This window comes from Uncinocarpus reesii, genomic scaffold, assembly GCF_000003515.1.
Source record: "Uncinocarpus reesii 1704 scaffold_5 genomic scaffold, whole genome shotgun sequence".
NCBI lineage: Eukaryota > Fungi > Ascomycota > Eurotiomycetes > Onygenales > Onygenaceae > Uncinocarpus > Uncinocarpus reesii.
The window spans coordinates 988,088-1,003,050 of NW_003052496.1; the positions used below are offsets into that span (position 1 = coordinate 988,088).

The window sequence follows — 14,963 nt, forward strand, 5'->3', positions numbered from 1 at the left end:
ATTGAAGATCAAGCACAATCAATTATCTTTCAACCCATCTGCAAGTTCCGATTGATATCCTTTCTTCTGGAACCACACCTTATTGGAAGGAACTAGCTTTTGGCACCGGATGAACAGAGGCAAAATACCCGTTTCTCTTGTGGAAGATACTCATCAGTCCAATGGCCAAGGAAACAGCTGAGCTCTCGGGTGCTGGGAAACAAACCCTTTCTCGGCTACTTTAACCTGGGATCTCCAGCATCCGAGGCCTTGGGCGGTTACAGCAAACTCAGACAAGAAGTCCGCCTTCAGAGTACTCCATAACATGACAGAGCCTTGCATGTTGGGAACATGTAGCTATCATGAGAGTTGCCACGGGGTAGGACGAATGTGTCAAAAGAAATTGATGGCCGTGCCTCCAACAGTCAGATCTGCGACTTATCTGCCGCAAGAGACCGATAACAAGTGTCTCTATCTGAGTAACTACTGCTCGGACCGCTTGCCAACTGTTGCAATAGTCCAACCCACCTCAAGATTCTTTCGGATTCGGTCTAGAAATGTTTTAAATCAGCCATGGGTTTTGGGGGAGTTGCACCGATCATGGAAAACGGGGGAGCATCGTGGGCTATGCATGCGATCGCCACAGTGCCAAGTTCGGTCCTGTCGCACTTGGAGCTTGAAAGAATTAAGGCGAACGCAATGTCCTCGTGCTGATCTATAGATGCCGTTTCTGGAAACGTTGGATGTACAGATTGGCAAACTAAAGCGCCCGGGAACAACCTTAGAATAGACCCGGTTCTAATGAGCTGAATGATTTGGCCGTATCTTGTGCAGCAAATATCTTAACATGTAATAGAGCTTTACAGTCCCAAAAGAGAATGGGTCTCATATTCTGAGCAAGAATAATGAAAGGGCTCGGGTTAATCCTGGTGATTCTGCCGATATAACCGAGGATGAAATTAGTTGACAGCGCCTTGCATTGGGGTACTGTTTGAGTAGTGTGCAGGTTGATATAAGATCTAGTCAGGGAAGCCCGGATATGTATCTAGAGCTAACCATAGTTCCTTTATAGCTAGGCTTCCATCAGCATCTGCTTATAAGCGTGTTCTGGGATGAGAAATGGTGCTTTTTCCACAAGAATCTCCGTGTTGAGCAGCAATCAGCCCAAAATTAATGGCAGGTAGGTAGCGTTGCGCTTTTGAGGCTCCAAGGAAATACGGTGCGATTTGCTGGCTTTAGTAGATATGCGAGCGTGTTTGCTTTGACAAAACCCATCCACTTGAAAATATAGTGAGACGATAGTTGAAGCTCAGCTCTTACGTCCCAGATCCATGCTGGCTACAAGACGAAGTCGGGACTTCTCCTCGCTGCCAGCAGGTCCCGGAATGGAAATGTCGTGGCCGTTTGCACTTCCAATGCCAAAGAACGGATTGACCGCTACCTCCACTACTTCTTCAAACAGCGTCCCAACAACCTTGTCTTTGAGGTCGTCTCCTGTTTGTCGAAAGTCCGGGAAAGCATTCAGCTCCAACAACCAGACATCACCGTGATCGTCGACCAAGAAATCCACACCAAATAGTTCAAACGCATTGGGAAGCGTTTGAAAATGCACCATCATCCCCCGGGCTGCGGCCTCAAAGACCTCGCCGGTGACGGCGCAAATCTGCTCGTAAGCGCGCTCTTTCCAGCTGGAAGGCAGCGATGGAACGCTGTCGTCTAGATCCCAGAAGCGACGGACACTATCAGCACTGAGGCCACCGGCGCTGTTCGCCTGGAGACATGTGTTGGTCAAATGCCGGGTGAGTTCTTCAACTCCGCATTTCTCCCATGGTGTAGCATACGGCATTTCTGCGAACAAAGCTAGCATTTCTGTGTGGACGTAGACCTTCAAAGAGCCCACCGCCAGCACATATACACGAATATGAAATTTTCGGTTGTCCGATGGCAAGAGAAGGGGAGGATCGATATAGGGTTGGGCGATAAAATGGCGTAGCTGAGATGTAACAACCGCATTGTCGACAACGTGATCACCCTTTTCAGCTGTATCGTCCTCTACTTCATCGTCCTCTTCCTCTTCTTCCCATTCTTCAAATATGGCCTGCAAGGACGCTTCGCTGTTGAAAAGGCGGATCCCTTGTCCACGGTCGCTCATCCCAGGTTTCAAAATCCACCATTCCTTTTCGGATTCCTCCAGCTCCTCGTTCTTTTCAAGGCTCTCACGCAGTTCATAGGCCTCGAGCAGGGCTTCATCTAAAAACTCAGCATAGTCCAACTCAAACTCCACTGCGGGCTTGAAATGTTTCTGGAGTATGCTATCGGGGTGCTTTGTGATCCAATTTGCAATCGTGTTTGAGAGATAGTGTTTGCGAATGAGCGCTTTGCGAATCACGTACGAATTTACTAGGGACGTAGACGGATGGGCAAGTACATGATCGAAATCGGACTTTTCGTAAACGCGATATTGTAGGACTGGCGACGATTCGCTAGGGAGATTGGATAGAGACGATATCAACTGGTACGGCACTCCCTTTAATGCCTTCTGGAGAGCGTTAAGAACAAGGGGCTGAACATATTCGTCATCGCATTCCACAATCGCATGAATTTTAGGTATATCTCTTTCCCTGCGGGCAAAATAAAGGGGCAGTTAGAAGGTCCATTACAGGATACAGGCCAATTTGGGAATCTTTGGATGTGGCAAAGTTTATGCATGTCTATAATTTCTCAGAGAACGAATCTATGTTCTAAATCTCATCGAATGCCATCATCTGCATGCAGGATCCAGTACTCACAACGTTATCTCTCCAGTATAACCTTGTAAATGCATAAAATTTGCTTTTAGCGGAGTGACACTAGAGAGTTCATGGTCAGCATTTGGATATGGTAGATGTGGAGAGATGAATCTCGCCGGTGACTTGCACGTACCTGGTATATCCCATCTTCACTGCCCATCCGTCGTTTCCGGGTTCACTTTCATCAACACTCCGGTAAACATCGGTAAACTTAGGTGCCCATTTAAAATGTCTATGGCGATATTGTGGACCAGTTGGTTTCTCGCTCTCGTCCCGAGTCATCTCGCCTTCTCGTAGTTGCTGTTCCTGAAGATCTGGTCCCTCACCGCTAGCCTCCGCATCGATTGCTTCAAAGCAACTCCCCGATTTCCAACGATTATTCAATATAGGCGTGTACAGGATCTTTTCATGCTCCACTCCTGGCTCCAGGGGAACGTTGATACTATACAGGTCCACGCCATCGCCCCAGTTCTTGTAAAGATGCTCGATAAGACGGATGGATAACTTCGACGCCTCCGCAATGATCACAGGGTCATGGTGCCTGGAACTAAAAGCGAAAGAAAGGGCAACGGCTTTGACTCCACACACAGCTGCTTCCAGGGCTCCTCCAATTGTCCCACTCGACAGTGAAAATACCGCCGTAGTGTTTCTTCCGTAGTTCGGACCCGAGATAACAAGGTCTACGGGTCCCCTGTCCTGGTTATAATGGAATAATCCAATTTGAACGCAGCTGGCGGGGGTAGAGTCGACGAGCATCCATTCATCCCCCACACCACCGGTTTCGCCGTCGAATTCGCGCGGTAGATGGTGAATCGTCCCATCATCTTGGTGCAGTGTGCCTGGACGAAAGTACATTGGTTTCACGGTCGCTCCCACGAGATGCGCTTTGCCAATCCATGACCTTTGTCTGTGCGGGAGAACAACGGAGACGGCATGGCCTGCGGACTGGAGGTGATGGACGAGGGAATGGACATAAGGGGATGACTGATTCGATGGAGGGCCATCATCGTTGACAACCTAAGAAATGATCGTCAGTTCGCAAAGGCGACTAAAGCTGAGGGGCTCAAAATATCTGAATTCTTGCGGCGGGTTGGCTGCGGACGACCCCTCCTGGATCTCTGGGAAACTTACCAGGATATGCATGATACGATAATTCTGTCTATATGCTCAATACACCTGCTCAAGAATGAAACACGCTCGATGTAAAATGGGGAAAGAGGAGAAGGAATAATGGGGTGTTGGGCCGATATGCAGTCAATCTGGTTCTGGTTTTGATGTTTGACCTTATCAATCTTGAGAACTGATGTCCCAAGGTTTTCCCCGCCCACATAGATGCTGTTTACAACCAATGTGTTTGAGTGAACATGGTTCCGTCCAGCAAACATGCAGCATCAGAGGATCTCTAGTAGAGAGACTGATTTATAAAAAGACATCGTCTTTCTGATTGAATTGATATGTTTGCTATCTCTCACAACACAGCAGTCTTATGACGTAGGTATTAGATTGTACTATAATGTGAACGATGTTTGTCTAAGAACAGTTTCAGTCTTTGGGGTCCTTGATAACGGGGCTTTTCCGCCGCAGCATGCGCCGATGTCCTTGGATGTCCGCGTCTGATCTTGGTCTCGACTGTGTGCTGGCACTAGCTTCCCCTGCTTCGGTGGTGTTGCCCAAGTTTACAGGCATTAGAGGTTCGATCATAGTAGACTCTTCAATCTCTTCTTCTTCTTTGATTACTCTCGTTAGGGATCGTTCACGTTTTTGTATAATTTCTTCAGAAAGGCCGAAATGATCGTCATCTTCGCTTTCATCCTTGACTGAACCACCATTATCCTCAGATTCCGCCTTTTCGATTTCCGGTACCGTGTCTTCGAGAGCACTGGAAGAGCTCAGTGCCATCCAGACTGCAGAGGTTGCAGCTACTGATGTGAGCCAGAACATTGAACTAAACGTGACAAAGGATAGAATTCGCCAGTTATACATCAACCACCTATTTGACTTGTTAGCCGAAAAATCATTGATGCTGCTGGTAATTGCTAGAAAGCTAGAAAAGGAGGACGATGCCTGATCTGAATATAACATACCTTAACCCTGAGAATCTCGCATCAAACCTAATCATAGCTTTATAAAACTGCATACGTTCATCGCTTTCAATTTCTAGTCTCGCGGTTCCGGGGATATGCTTCCTTCCCTTCATAAATTCGACCCGCTCCATCATGGGAATTTTCAACGTATCCGCCTCGCGCTTCCAATTGAGCATGTAAAGCGGCATTCTCGAAATCCGTCGGGCAGTATCCACCAACCGCGAAGAATATGTCAATATAGCTGGTCTGCGCGACCGCATGATTGTGGAGCTCGACACATTTGCCATTGCGCCATGTGTTCCTTCTAGGAGAGCGAGGTCGACCATAAAGTTGCCTGCTGCAAGATTCGAGGGAGTACGCGGGAGGTAGAGAATCACTGTCACATCGTAGGCTTGGGAATGAGCTAGTTCGGGCCCGATAAGAGCGGAACCGGTGGGATGGCCGTCCCTATGAGCTTGAAATTAGTAATTTGAATCAACCGGGTTCCCAAATTTTGTAGGATGCTATCCAGGGGTCTCAGGCTTACCCGAACTGCAAATGCACCAGGCGCTCCAGGCTGATTTGAGGCACATAATTGTAATAAAAGACCCAATATGACACAATGGACACACCCAGGAGACTGAAAACCGTCACCAGGAAGAATAATGTTCCTAGGTACGCGCGTTGGGCGGATTTCGACGCGATTGCTTTGAACGGAGCAGTTATCGTTGCCTGGGAACGTCAGTTAGCTTGTGTGTGATAAGAGGCAACCTCCTCTCAAATCTCACCCTTAATGTGTCTTCTGGGGTTTCACTCCTTTGCGAATCTGATCCGGCCATTGCATGCTGTATTATGCCCTCTGCACCCTTGGAGGAGAGTAGTTACGGATCGTTGCATTGTACTCGCACCACGCGCCCACGGTCCACCTCTAGCGAACGCGTGGCGCGAGCACGCATGTGATATCATTTAGTTATGTGTTTGGAAGTTTGTCTTTTTACTGCCCAACTGCGCTGCCATCAGCAAGTACTAATGCCTAGGTCGGTCTATATATCAGATACTGTACAAGTCCTTTTCTAATTGTAATATAGCTTCATCACAGCCTTTGTAAATCTCATAGGATGATAAAATGCAATGCGCTCCAAAGCCACTCCGAAGCGATGAACCGACTAAGCAAGCTATAGGTACTATTGAAAAATTACTATCGGCAATGGCAAACAAACCCCTGATCATGCATGCCCTTCCAAGAACATAGAATATGTAACGAACCCAATGGACCATCCTTCCTTACCAGCACCGAGAAAATCAATAGAAACACAAAAACCGAGGGCCGAATACCAAGAATACAGTTCCCCGTTGCACAGTCGTTTCGTAAATAATCGTAGTCACGTCCCATCCATGTGACCTTTTAATGATGAAGAATCTAGTAAATTGGTCGAGTAAAGGCGGGAGTTTGGACTCGAGATTCATTACCCACTCAATAGCCAAATACGTCCAAGAGAACTAAGATGGACGAGGGCTTTGCTGTTGAATGTGTTGGAGAAGGGCTTCAAAGAGACGACCAATCTATTTTTCAAGTTAGAATCGAGCTTGTTTCATCTTACAAACGACTGAACTCACCTCTGGAGCAGCCTGGATGAATGGCAGGCGGAAAAACGGGTAAGTGCCATTTTGTAGAAGCTCTTGTAATGTGATAATTAGCCCCCACGGATGCGGGCGGTGGACAATCAGTCGTTCAAGTAGCACCCGGATGATTTGTTCCCGGATGTCAGTCCCTCCCTGCTCTGACTGGTTGGACCCGAACAACTCCAGCATCATGTTACTGAAGTAATAGGTATGACTGTTCGGGTACCGCAGTTGATTTGCTATTGAACTAAGGAAGTAATAGCGGGCTTCCGGGTTGAAGACCTCCACGAGTTTCTCCAACAAAACAGATGGAGGGATACTCCCTTCCTTCGAGCTCGGAGAGGAAACGGCGCTTTGACCAATATAGAGCACGAGGGCCTCTAGGAGAACGACGTCCACGCTGACAGGAGCAAAATAAAGACCAGTAGAATTTATTGAAGGGTTGTAGATGGCATCGCAAATCTGTTGAACAGCGGAATCTGTGGCTGAGATATTCTTCAAGGCATTATCAACGGCATTCTTCACATTAGCATTCTGGAGGGGCGCAATAATGTCTCCAGAGATTTTAGGTGCCTGTCGAATTTCGTCCAACCGGTCAACCCTTAGGCCGTCTCTGAATGGGTCGGGGAGTTTCTGAAATGACGATGGGTATGCGCTTAATACCAAATTTCGGAGTTGGCTGCAATGTGCAGGGATAACAGTGCAAAATCGGAAATGGTTCTCCGCAACGAACTCGGGGAAATCGTGATGCAATATTAGCAAAATCCGCAAAACGCCTTTGTATAGATCCTTTGCCACAAATGAAACGTTTCCTGGCTTCAATTGTTCACCAATATAGGATATCATAACTTGAACAATTTCGCAGAATGACTCCCAGCCCTGGCGATCCAATTAGTTATACGTCGTCATACCTTAAGAAATAGCAACTTACCGACTGGTCTTCCATAGTAAGCATGCCTGCCATGAACACCCGATGTGAAATTAACGATAGCCAACCATAGACGAAACCGGGGCAATGTTTAGGCTGCAAGGACAAAATTTTATCGGAGAAAACGTGCATCATTTCCTTGTGTTGCTCGGTTTGAGGAAGTCCACTCATCGCATATTCACAGAGAATGCTGGAGAAAAGCCTGAAAAAGACTCGCTGGTTGAAATTATCGCCCCGCATCACTTGATGGTGATTTAAGACCAATACTAGCAATGAAAGGATTGAGTTGAGATAGGCCGGCTTGCTTCTTTTAACCGCACCATCGCTCTCACCTTGGAATTTTACCAGCAAAATAACCAGTTTCGCTAAAGCATCAATGTATAAGAAAGCTTCATCGAGATTTCCAGTTAGGTTTTGGCATTCGTGCTCGAACATAGCCACGGAGATGTCAATACTCAGCCGGAAAAACAGAGCAGAGTCCTCCTGGTTATTCATCACTTGTCTTTGATGTAGATCCTTAAGGAACGTGCTGTGCATTTTATCGTTTGCCCCAGAAAACTTATACACTCCAATCCATTCACTGAAGATATATTCCATTTGATCCCTCTTTGTTCGGGCCTGGTCGGTAAGCAAGGTGTTGGCGGATTCCGGGATGCCGGATTCACGAAGCTTTGAAATAATATCATTAGCTATTGTGAGATTTGGATCTTCAACTAGCCACTGGTTCATTGCAGCTAAGCTTCCTGAGAAATCCGACCTTAATGCGGATGGTTCATCGTTGAAGAGTACGCGGGCCATGAGCGCCGCGAGCAACTCCAGAGCGGCAACGTTTTTCTCCTTAATCAACTTGGTAAGGATCAGATCAACACGGTGGAGATCTATCAAACTGGCGTCTATTAAAGCCACGGTCACCGGAACATTGAACATTTGTCCATCCTCGACCTCCGCAAGGACTGACCATGTGTAGCGGGCAACGAGCGATGAGAGCTCACAGATTTTCGAAAGCAAATGGACAAGGATTTCGATTTCCAGAGTTTTCTCGGCTTGCGTGTACAGAGTGCTGCAAATTTTGATCGCGGTCAGCCGAGCAAGCTCTTCACCATTAGGTGATGATAAAATCGCACGGAGAATCTGGTTGTATTCTTGTAAGATGGGGCTGTCGCGCCAAAGATCTTTGATATGCTCTTCTGGTGCTTCACGGGCTGTTTGCTGGAGGTCGGTAACAAGCTTCTCGACTTTCTCACGAGGATTCGCTGATTGCAAAAAGCCATTTAGCTGTGGTTGGGCAGTAGTAAGTGCCTGTTGCTGTACACTGGCATCCTGCTGTGTCTGTGCCATCGGATGAGGGAGAGCCGGTTGCTCTGCTGGTGTGGACAGATTAGGTATAGCGGGAAAACCTTCTTGAAGGACGTCTGGAAGTTGTTTGTTGGAGTCTGCCGAAGCATTTTGGATATGATTCTGGCCCGCTCCGCGAGATTGGTGAGCGAACTCTTCGTAGATGGCCAACTGTTCCTTATTAAGGCCTCCAGGAACTTGCCTATACGGTTCCGGAATGAAGAACCCCCAACGGCTAATGGAAGGATCAATGTATGGTTCGTTGGGACGAGCTATTCTGTGTCGGCGACGAGCTTCTAATTGGGATTCGATGACTTTCTCGATCTCCGGGAGAGATCTTTCCTCCGCAGCTTTCTCGACAATACCGCAAGCGGCATCTAGGTTGTCGTTGACGCACATAAGGATCAACCCTTCAGGCATGGGTTGTTCAGCATACTCTTGTTGGATCATGCGAATGTAATTTGTCATGTTGATCTTCAACGGCTCTTTGCATGTTACCACAGCCAAACTCCCTGCCAAAGCACGAACCATGGCACCAGCAGCATGGCGAACTTTTTCTTCATCAGGCTCCATGGCGAAGTCCTTCAGTATCAGTTGAGCAGTCGAAATTGAAGCGATCGTGATCGAACGCTCCACGACGGGAGCAATAATCTCCGCAATCGCGCGTTCCACGGCAGTATGCACAATTTGGCGAAGGACATGGGGGTCCATTACGGTATTAGCCGATGGCGGGTAAACAAGGATTTGATCAAGGTTGGGAAGGCTGGAAATAATAGCAGCTGGTGATATCCTTTCGTTACGGCTTGCTCGGTTCAAACCGGCGAGAGACATCTCATCAAAACCTTCCAGACCCTCAGCAATGCTTGTAGCAGTTAAGCTATCCTCCAGCTGGGGAGGACGCTCCCTGATGCAAGTGGAGGGCTCGATTGCTTTATGATCCAACTGTAGATCTCCGCATAACACCTCAATTTCAAATTTCAAAATCATTTTTATCTCTGCAAAATGGTATATCTCCATGAGCAACGCAATGATATCCATTAGCCATGGGTTCGGCGGCTTGAAGACGGTGGATTTCATTGCTTGCCCTAGGACCTTGCAAGTGAAAGGTATGACAACCGTAAGGCGCTGAGTATCAAACGCTTCAATGAGAAGGTCTTTGAAATAAATATTCTTGTGTCTGATTGGCTTGTCTTTTGCTATGGTTAGAGACCCAAGCCAGCCTCCGAGGTTTTTCAGATGCGCACGGTCAGTGCTGGAGTTCAAGGTAGATTCCGCATTCAGCAATCGAATCGCGCTAACGAAAGTCTCCCTTAGAACCTCAGCCCAAAGAATCTTGTCGTCGATCAAGTCCAATAGGTCTAGATAGAGCTGTTGAAAATTAGGCTGCACTTTCGCTCGCTGCTCAACAATATACGATGCAAACCATTGGTGATGTTCATCTTGAAGGACATCTTGTAGATCCTTAAGTTTGGCGTTTATATTCTGTTCTGAAACGTTGTTTAAGATAAAAAGGATTTTGTCATGAACATCTTCTTCGGGTTCCCGATAAATCTCGGGGCGCAATGGAGGGTCGACATAAAGTGAGCGGAATTTTCGAGGAACGCCGTCTGTCCCGACGAGGTCATCAACAGCGCCATTTGCGAGTGCTAACCCATCCGCCAAACCGTTGACATCTCTATCTGAATCACCGATACGGTGTCCTTGTGCACGGAGTACGTCTTCGGCTTTTCTGTAAATTGCGCTGCCTTGAAGGCTGGGAACTTGCAAAAGGAGCCCACAAAAGCCAGGCCACTCAGGAAGGCGGCTGATAAGCTGTTCAATTGCTTCGACGCCGAATTTATACACGGACTGGTGTGGCTCGTGATCCCTCACTGCATCAAGTATCATTCCAAGTCCTACTTTAAGCGGTATCCCAGATATTAAGTTAAAGTTGATAATGCCGCCGAACATGACAGCTGTTTTCGATAACGCTTCTAGCGGATATTCATGGTAACAATGATATTCATCAATTAGGCCATGAACCATGCAAGTGAAGAGATCTTGTTCGCCAGGCTCACGGGAAGATTTATAGCGCCTCATCAGCTCCAAAATCTCTCGAAGAGATAGTTCTTCGCGGTACATCTTGCCGAAAAGATCTTTCATTTGCTTGTCTACCTCCTCTGGAATAGCATTTCCATTAGCACCATTGGCGTCGATAATGTCATCAAAGCCTTCCCCGTAATTGATGAGCCGAGGATAGCTTTGTAAACATATGTGTTGAATCGGGGTGAGGTTTTCATGGTCCGTAATGTAATCCTCCAATATTAACAGAAGCGCGTAGACCGTTTTAACGGCCAGGCTAACCATCTGCGGGGCAGGCTGCTCTTTGCGCTGAACGCGGAGTTCATCTTCTGCTTTTATCCGTAAAAATTTCGAGAGCAAACCACCCATATCCACGGGAGTTTTCCGTGCCGCGCTTTTAACCCATTGTTCCAAATCAAAGGAGTCTTTCCGGTGCGCTAACGATGCTAGATCCATGGCAAGCCCGTTCGTAAAACCTAGTAGATAGTCTAACCAAGTATGCTCAACTGCATGCTCATATATTAACTCTGTGCATGAAGGGTCCTGAGTAAATGCATGAAAGAGTTGTTCGCCGACCCACTGGCGATCCAATTTCCAGGAGCCATGAAGTGCAAACTGATACCCCTCTTGACGCTTAGATAGGAAAATCATAAAGGACCTGATGACGAAGTTTATTTGGACATTTGTCCAGGGCTGTGGAATGGAGAAGGCGGAACATAGGAAAGTGGGTAAGTCATGTTGTAGGATAGTCTTCACAAAAGCTTGGCTTTCTGGTAATGCCCACGTTCCGGGAGAGAGAAGTATGAGGTCGAATATGGCTTTCACAGCATCAAGGGATCGCAGAGGATTGTTTTGAATGGATTCTGCCTGTTGACGAACCATTTCAGATGCATCGTCGAAAATATTGATAGGAAATGTTGATCGGAAATTCGGGATCTTAGAAGTATCGATATTAGAAGACAGGAACGCCGTGACGAAGGAGAATTGCGCATCTTTATTTTGCCAAGTTCCGCCCCAAAGCAGCTGGATATCAAAATTGGGATCATCGTGTGCTACCGGCAATAGAGCATTGAACAGTCGTAGGAATTGTCTTGCATCAATCCTCAGACCTTCTTTGTCAAAGAACTGGACGATCCTCTGCCAACTGATTGGATGGTTGCCTTGGTTTTGTTGAACGGTGGCGACGAGCAATTCGAGGGAGTATTGCTGCCAGTTTTGCGAATAGATGATAAAAAGTATAGTATTCGCAATTTGCTCTTCATTGTAGGCATCGGCTCCAGAGGCAGAAACAGTCTCCATTATCGCGTCTTGACTTGCCAAGGATTTTGGTCCGCGTGCCTGAATTTGTCGAACAAGTGTCAATCGAGGGTCTGAGAATGAGAACATTTGTAACGGCCCTTCAATATCGGGTGGCACATCAGCTTCGGATGCTTGAAATCGCATTCTGGCAGCGTATATAAGTTTCCGTTTGAGGTCGTCGTTCAGGTTTCTAGGGGGATTGAAGATAAAACGTTCGATGACAAGGCCGATAAAGGATGGGTTAAAGTCTTTGTTTGAGTCGGAAACAGCCGATAGGCTTTGTAGAAATTGGGGTACAGAGGTGGAGAGTATTGCATCCGCTGCAGGTTTTTTAGCATCAAGATCAGAAATTAAGCGAGGCACTACAGGAACACAAACCTTTTGTTCGTAAATCAGTCCTGCTTACATTCTTGAATGCTAGGATCAATGCAACCTTAGCAATGGGATCCAGTTTGAAATGGTCCAGGAACGTTGAGAGGTCAAAATCACGAAAAATGTCGCCTTCTGAACTGTCAATGGTTTCAGCGATCTTCCTAGCTTGGTCCATGTCCAGAGAAACTTTCTGCATTTCTTGAACCAACAAAGGGTAATTTCCAGCATTTTCGACCGCCTTATTTGTGCCTGGGAAGATCTGGGCTGCATTGCCAGAGAGAAGGCGACGGAAATACTTTGAGAACACTTCCATTCCGTTTGAGTCAACAAGCTAGAACAGATGGGTTAGCGCCATTTGAATCAGAAGTCACATGCAACCCGGAACGCTTACTTTATGGATTTGAGCAGCCTTAGTCTCCCACTTCTCTTTACCTTCTTTCTCGTTGATAGAGTCCAAAAGTAGAAACACCTGCGCTACAGAGATTTTGGAGAGAGATGATTGACTAGAGCTGACCCCAGCACTAGATGCGCCTGCTGAGTTCGGTTTATCTGACGAAAATCCAGTTGGAGAATTCACACCAGTCAGAAGTGGAGAGAACGTGGCACCCCTTGATATACCCGAACCACCTCCACCGCCGCCTCCCCCGCCGCTACCGCCTCCTCCGCTGGTTAAAGTCGCGGAGGTAGCCAGATGCGGTGCTGAGGAAGGAGTAAGAGATCTGAATTTTGGGGATGTGAGCGATTGGCCAGGTTGCTGCTGCTGCTGTTGTTGGGCGCCAGCTTGAAGCGCGGTGAAAGACGCTGGTGTGGAAGCCGGTGATGGGTTGCTTCGGCCCACGGAGAAGCGACTCGTGGAGCTCAATACAGCAGAAAAAGACGACGTCAGTGGAGATGACGCAGAGGTGCTTGGAGCTGGGCTCTGGGACTGTGGAGGACGACGGGATGGAGAGCCGCCGGTTGAGGAGGATGAGATGTTAGTCGCGAGCGGCGTGAGGCCACGACGGATGGTGTTCTGAGACGCAGCAGTCCCCCAAGGTGACTGTTGAGACCTTGCAGGCCGGGAGATGGAGGATTTGTCGGTGCCAGACGCAATCGAAGATTTGGCGGAATGAGAAGGAGAAGGGAAGGTCATCTAGGAGACGCGATCATCTGATCTGGCCGTTAAGGAGAAAAATGTGCGGATCCGGGGAGTTCTAAGGCAAAACTGGGCGTAAGATGGAGAGTTGAGCAAATTGCCGATTCCAATTGCTAACTGAATCTTGGTTGCTTGAAAGGTACGAGGGCCAGGTCAAGAGTCGGTGCCGGGTGGTTGGGCTTGAAAGGAAGATGAAGGTATGGCTGCTGCGTGGTGAAGTGGATGTGGTTTGGAGGTTTTCAATTCAGGTTAGCTGGGTTTGGGCACTACGGCTGACCTGACCGACCAACCGAGCAACAGAGCTCGGCTGCGAAAGCTCGCCTCAGCAGTGGAGGGGCTTCTCAAAAGAAATCAAAGTGTGAATCTGCTACTATAGATAACTCAGGGAATAGATACTAGATTAATAAAAGCCGCCAGACAAGTAGAGACACTGAACAGAACATGCAGATATGAAGTGCACTCTCGGTCACTGTAGTCTGCCGTGGCCTTGTCACGTGGAGATCGTGCTCAGCTGGCTGAAGAACGACTTTGTGACACCATGCCAGGGTTGATAGCGAGAGCTGGGAGGCAGACATATGCTTCCACGCAAGCATTCACTGATCTGTATAAGATTTGCACGGATTGTATAATCACCGCATGCTACTCTAACAGGATACATATAATGCTCTTACATAGGGCAAAAGCTATACCACTGTCATAAGACTCTTTTTCAGCCAAGGTTAGAATCTAGCATTAAATGTGTTGAGCTTCAAGTATTAGGAGCTGTCTATTTAGCTTCTGCACTCAATAATTGCAGCATATTTACTCCAGCATCAAATCCACTAGCAACAAGCTCAATTTGCCCCATTGATTCAAGATTGGAAAAAGCATCATTGACGAGCGGCCAGCAACCCTTTCAAGACCTGCTTTTTGGAACATTCGCATCTGTTTACTTTGTATCTTGGACAGTCCCAGTTGATAATTATCACAATCATATGGTGGTGCATGTAGTGTGTCATCATTGGAAGTAGGTCAAAATTCACGATACAACGTAGGTGTGATGAAGCAGCAACTGTCAGTTCCTAGTTTGAATTATTTCCTTCTCAGTCAGCCACAAGGAATTCATAATAGTTTGGGCAAGTAGCTTAGCAAGACTTTGAGTGCTAATGGTTGTAGATTTGTACGGAGTACCCGACGGCCATCGCTTTCGCCGATATGATGTAGCTAGCCATGGTGCAAAGTAGCCTGGCTCTAAGGCTTAGCATGATGTACCTTGCCAACAACGTTGCAGGAAGTTGATGATGGCAACGGGGTTGTTAGAAGCCAGGCGTTGGAGTTGACTTGCGAACCGAGATTCGTTCCAGAGAGGAATAGCGGGGTTGACGCTACTAAGAATAGTT

At 47.4% G+C, this 14,963-nt stretch overlaps 3 protein-coding genes across 3 annotated transcripts; all 3 read right to left on the bottom strand.

Moving 5' to 3' along the window:
- Positions 1–1,288: 1,288 nt before the first annotated feature.
- Positions 1,289–3,911, bottom strand: UREG_07354 (uncharacterized protein; the record flags this gene model as incomplete). The annotated part of the gene is made up of 4 exons (XM_002582535.1): positions 1,289–2,600; positions 2,769–2,828; positions 2,902–3,785; positions 3,900–3,911. 4 exons carry the CDS (start codon positions 3,909–3,911, stop codon positions 1,289–1,291), a joined length of 2,268 nt encoding a protein of 755 aa, XP_002582581.1.
- Positions 3,912–4,310: 399 nt separating this feature from the next.
- UREG_07355 (uncharacterized protein) lies at positions 4,311–5,670 on the bottom strand (the record flags this gene model as incomplete). The annotated part of the gene is made up of 4 exons (XM_002582536.1): positions 4,311–4,758; positions 4,853–5,299; positions 5,379–5,563; positions 5,620–5,670. 4 exons carry the CDS (start codon positions 5,668–5,670, stop codon positions 4,311–4,313), a joined length of 1,131 nt encoding a protein of 376 aa, XP_002582582.1.
- Positions 5,671–6,331: 661 nt separating this feature from the next.
- On the bottom strand, positions 6,332–13,581 carry UREG_07356 (uncharacterized protein; the record flags this gene model as incomplete). The annotated part of the gene is made up of 5 exons (XM_002582537.1): positions 6,332–6,394; positions 6,449–7,333; positions 7,386–12,397; positions 12,456–12,780; positions 12,841–13,581. The coding sequence occupies 5 exons, from the start codon at positions 13,579–13,581 to the stop codon at positions 6,332–6,334; spliced, it is 7,026 nt and encodes a 2,341-aa protein (XP_002582583.1).
- Positions 13,582–14,963: the final 1,382 nt, after the last annotated feature.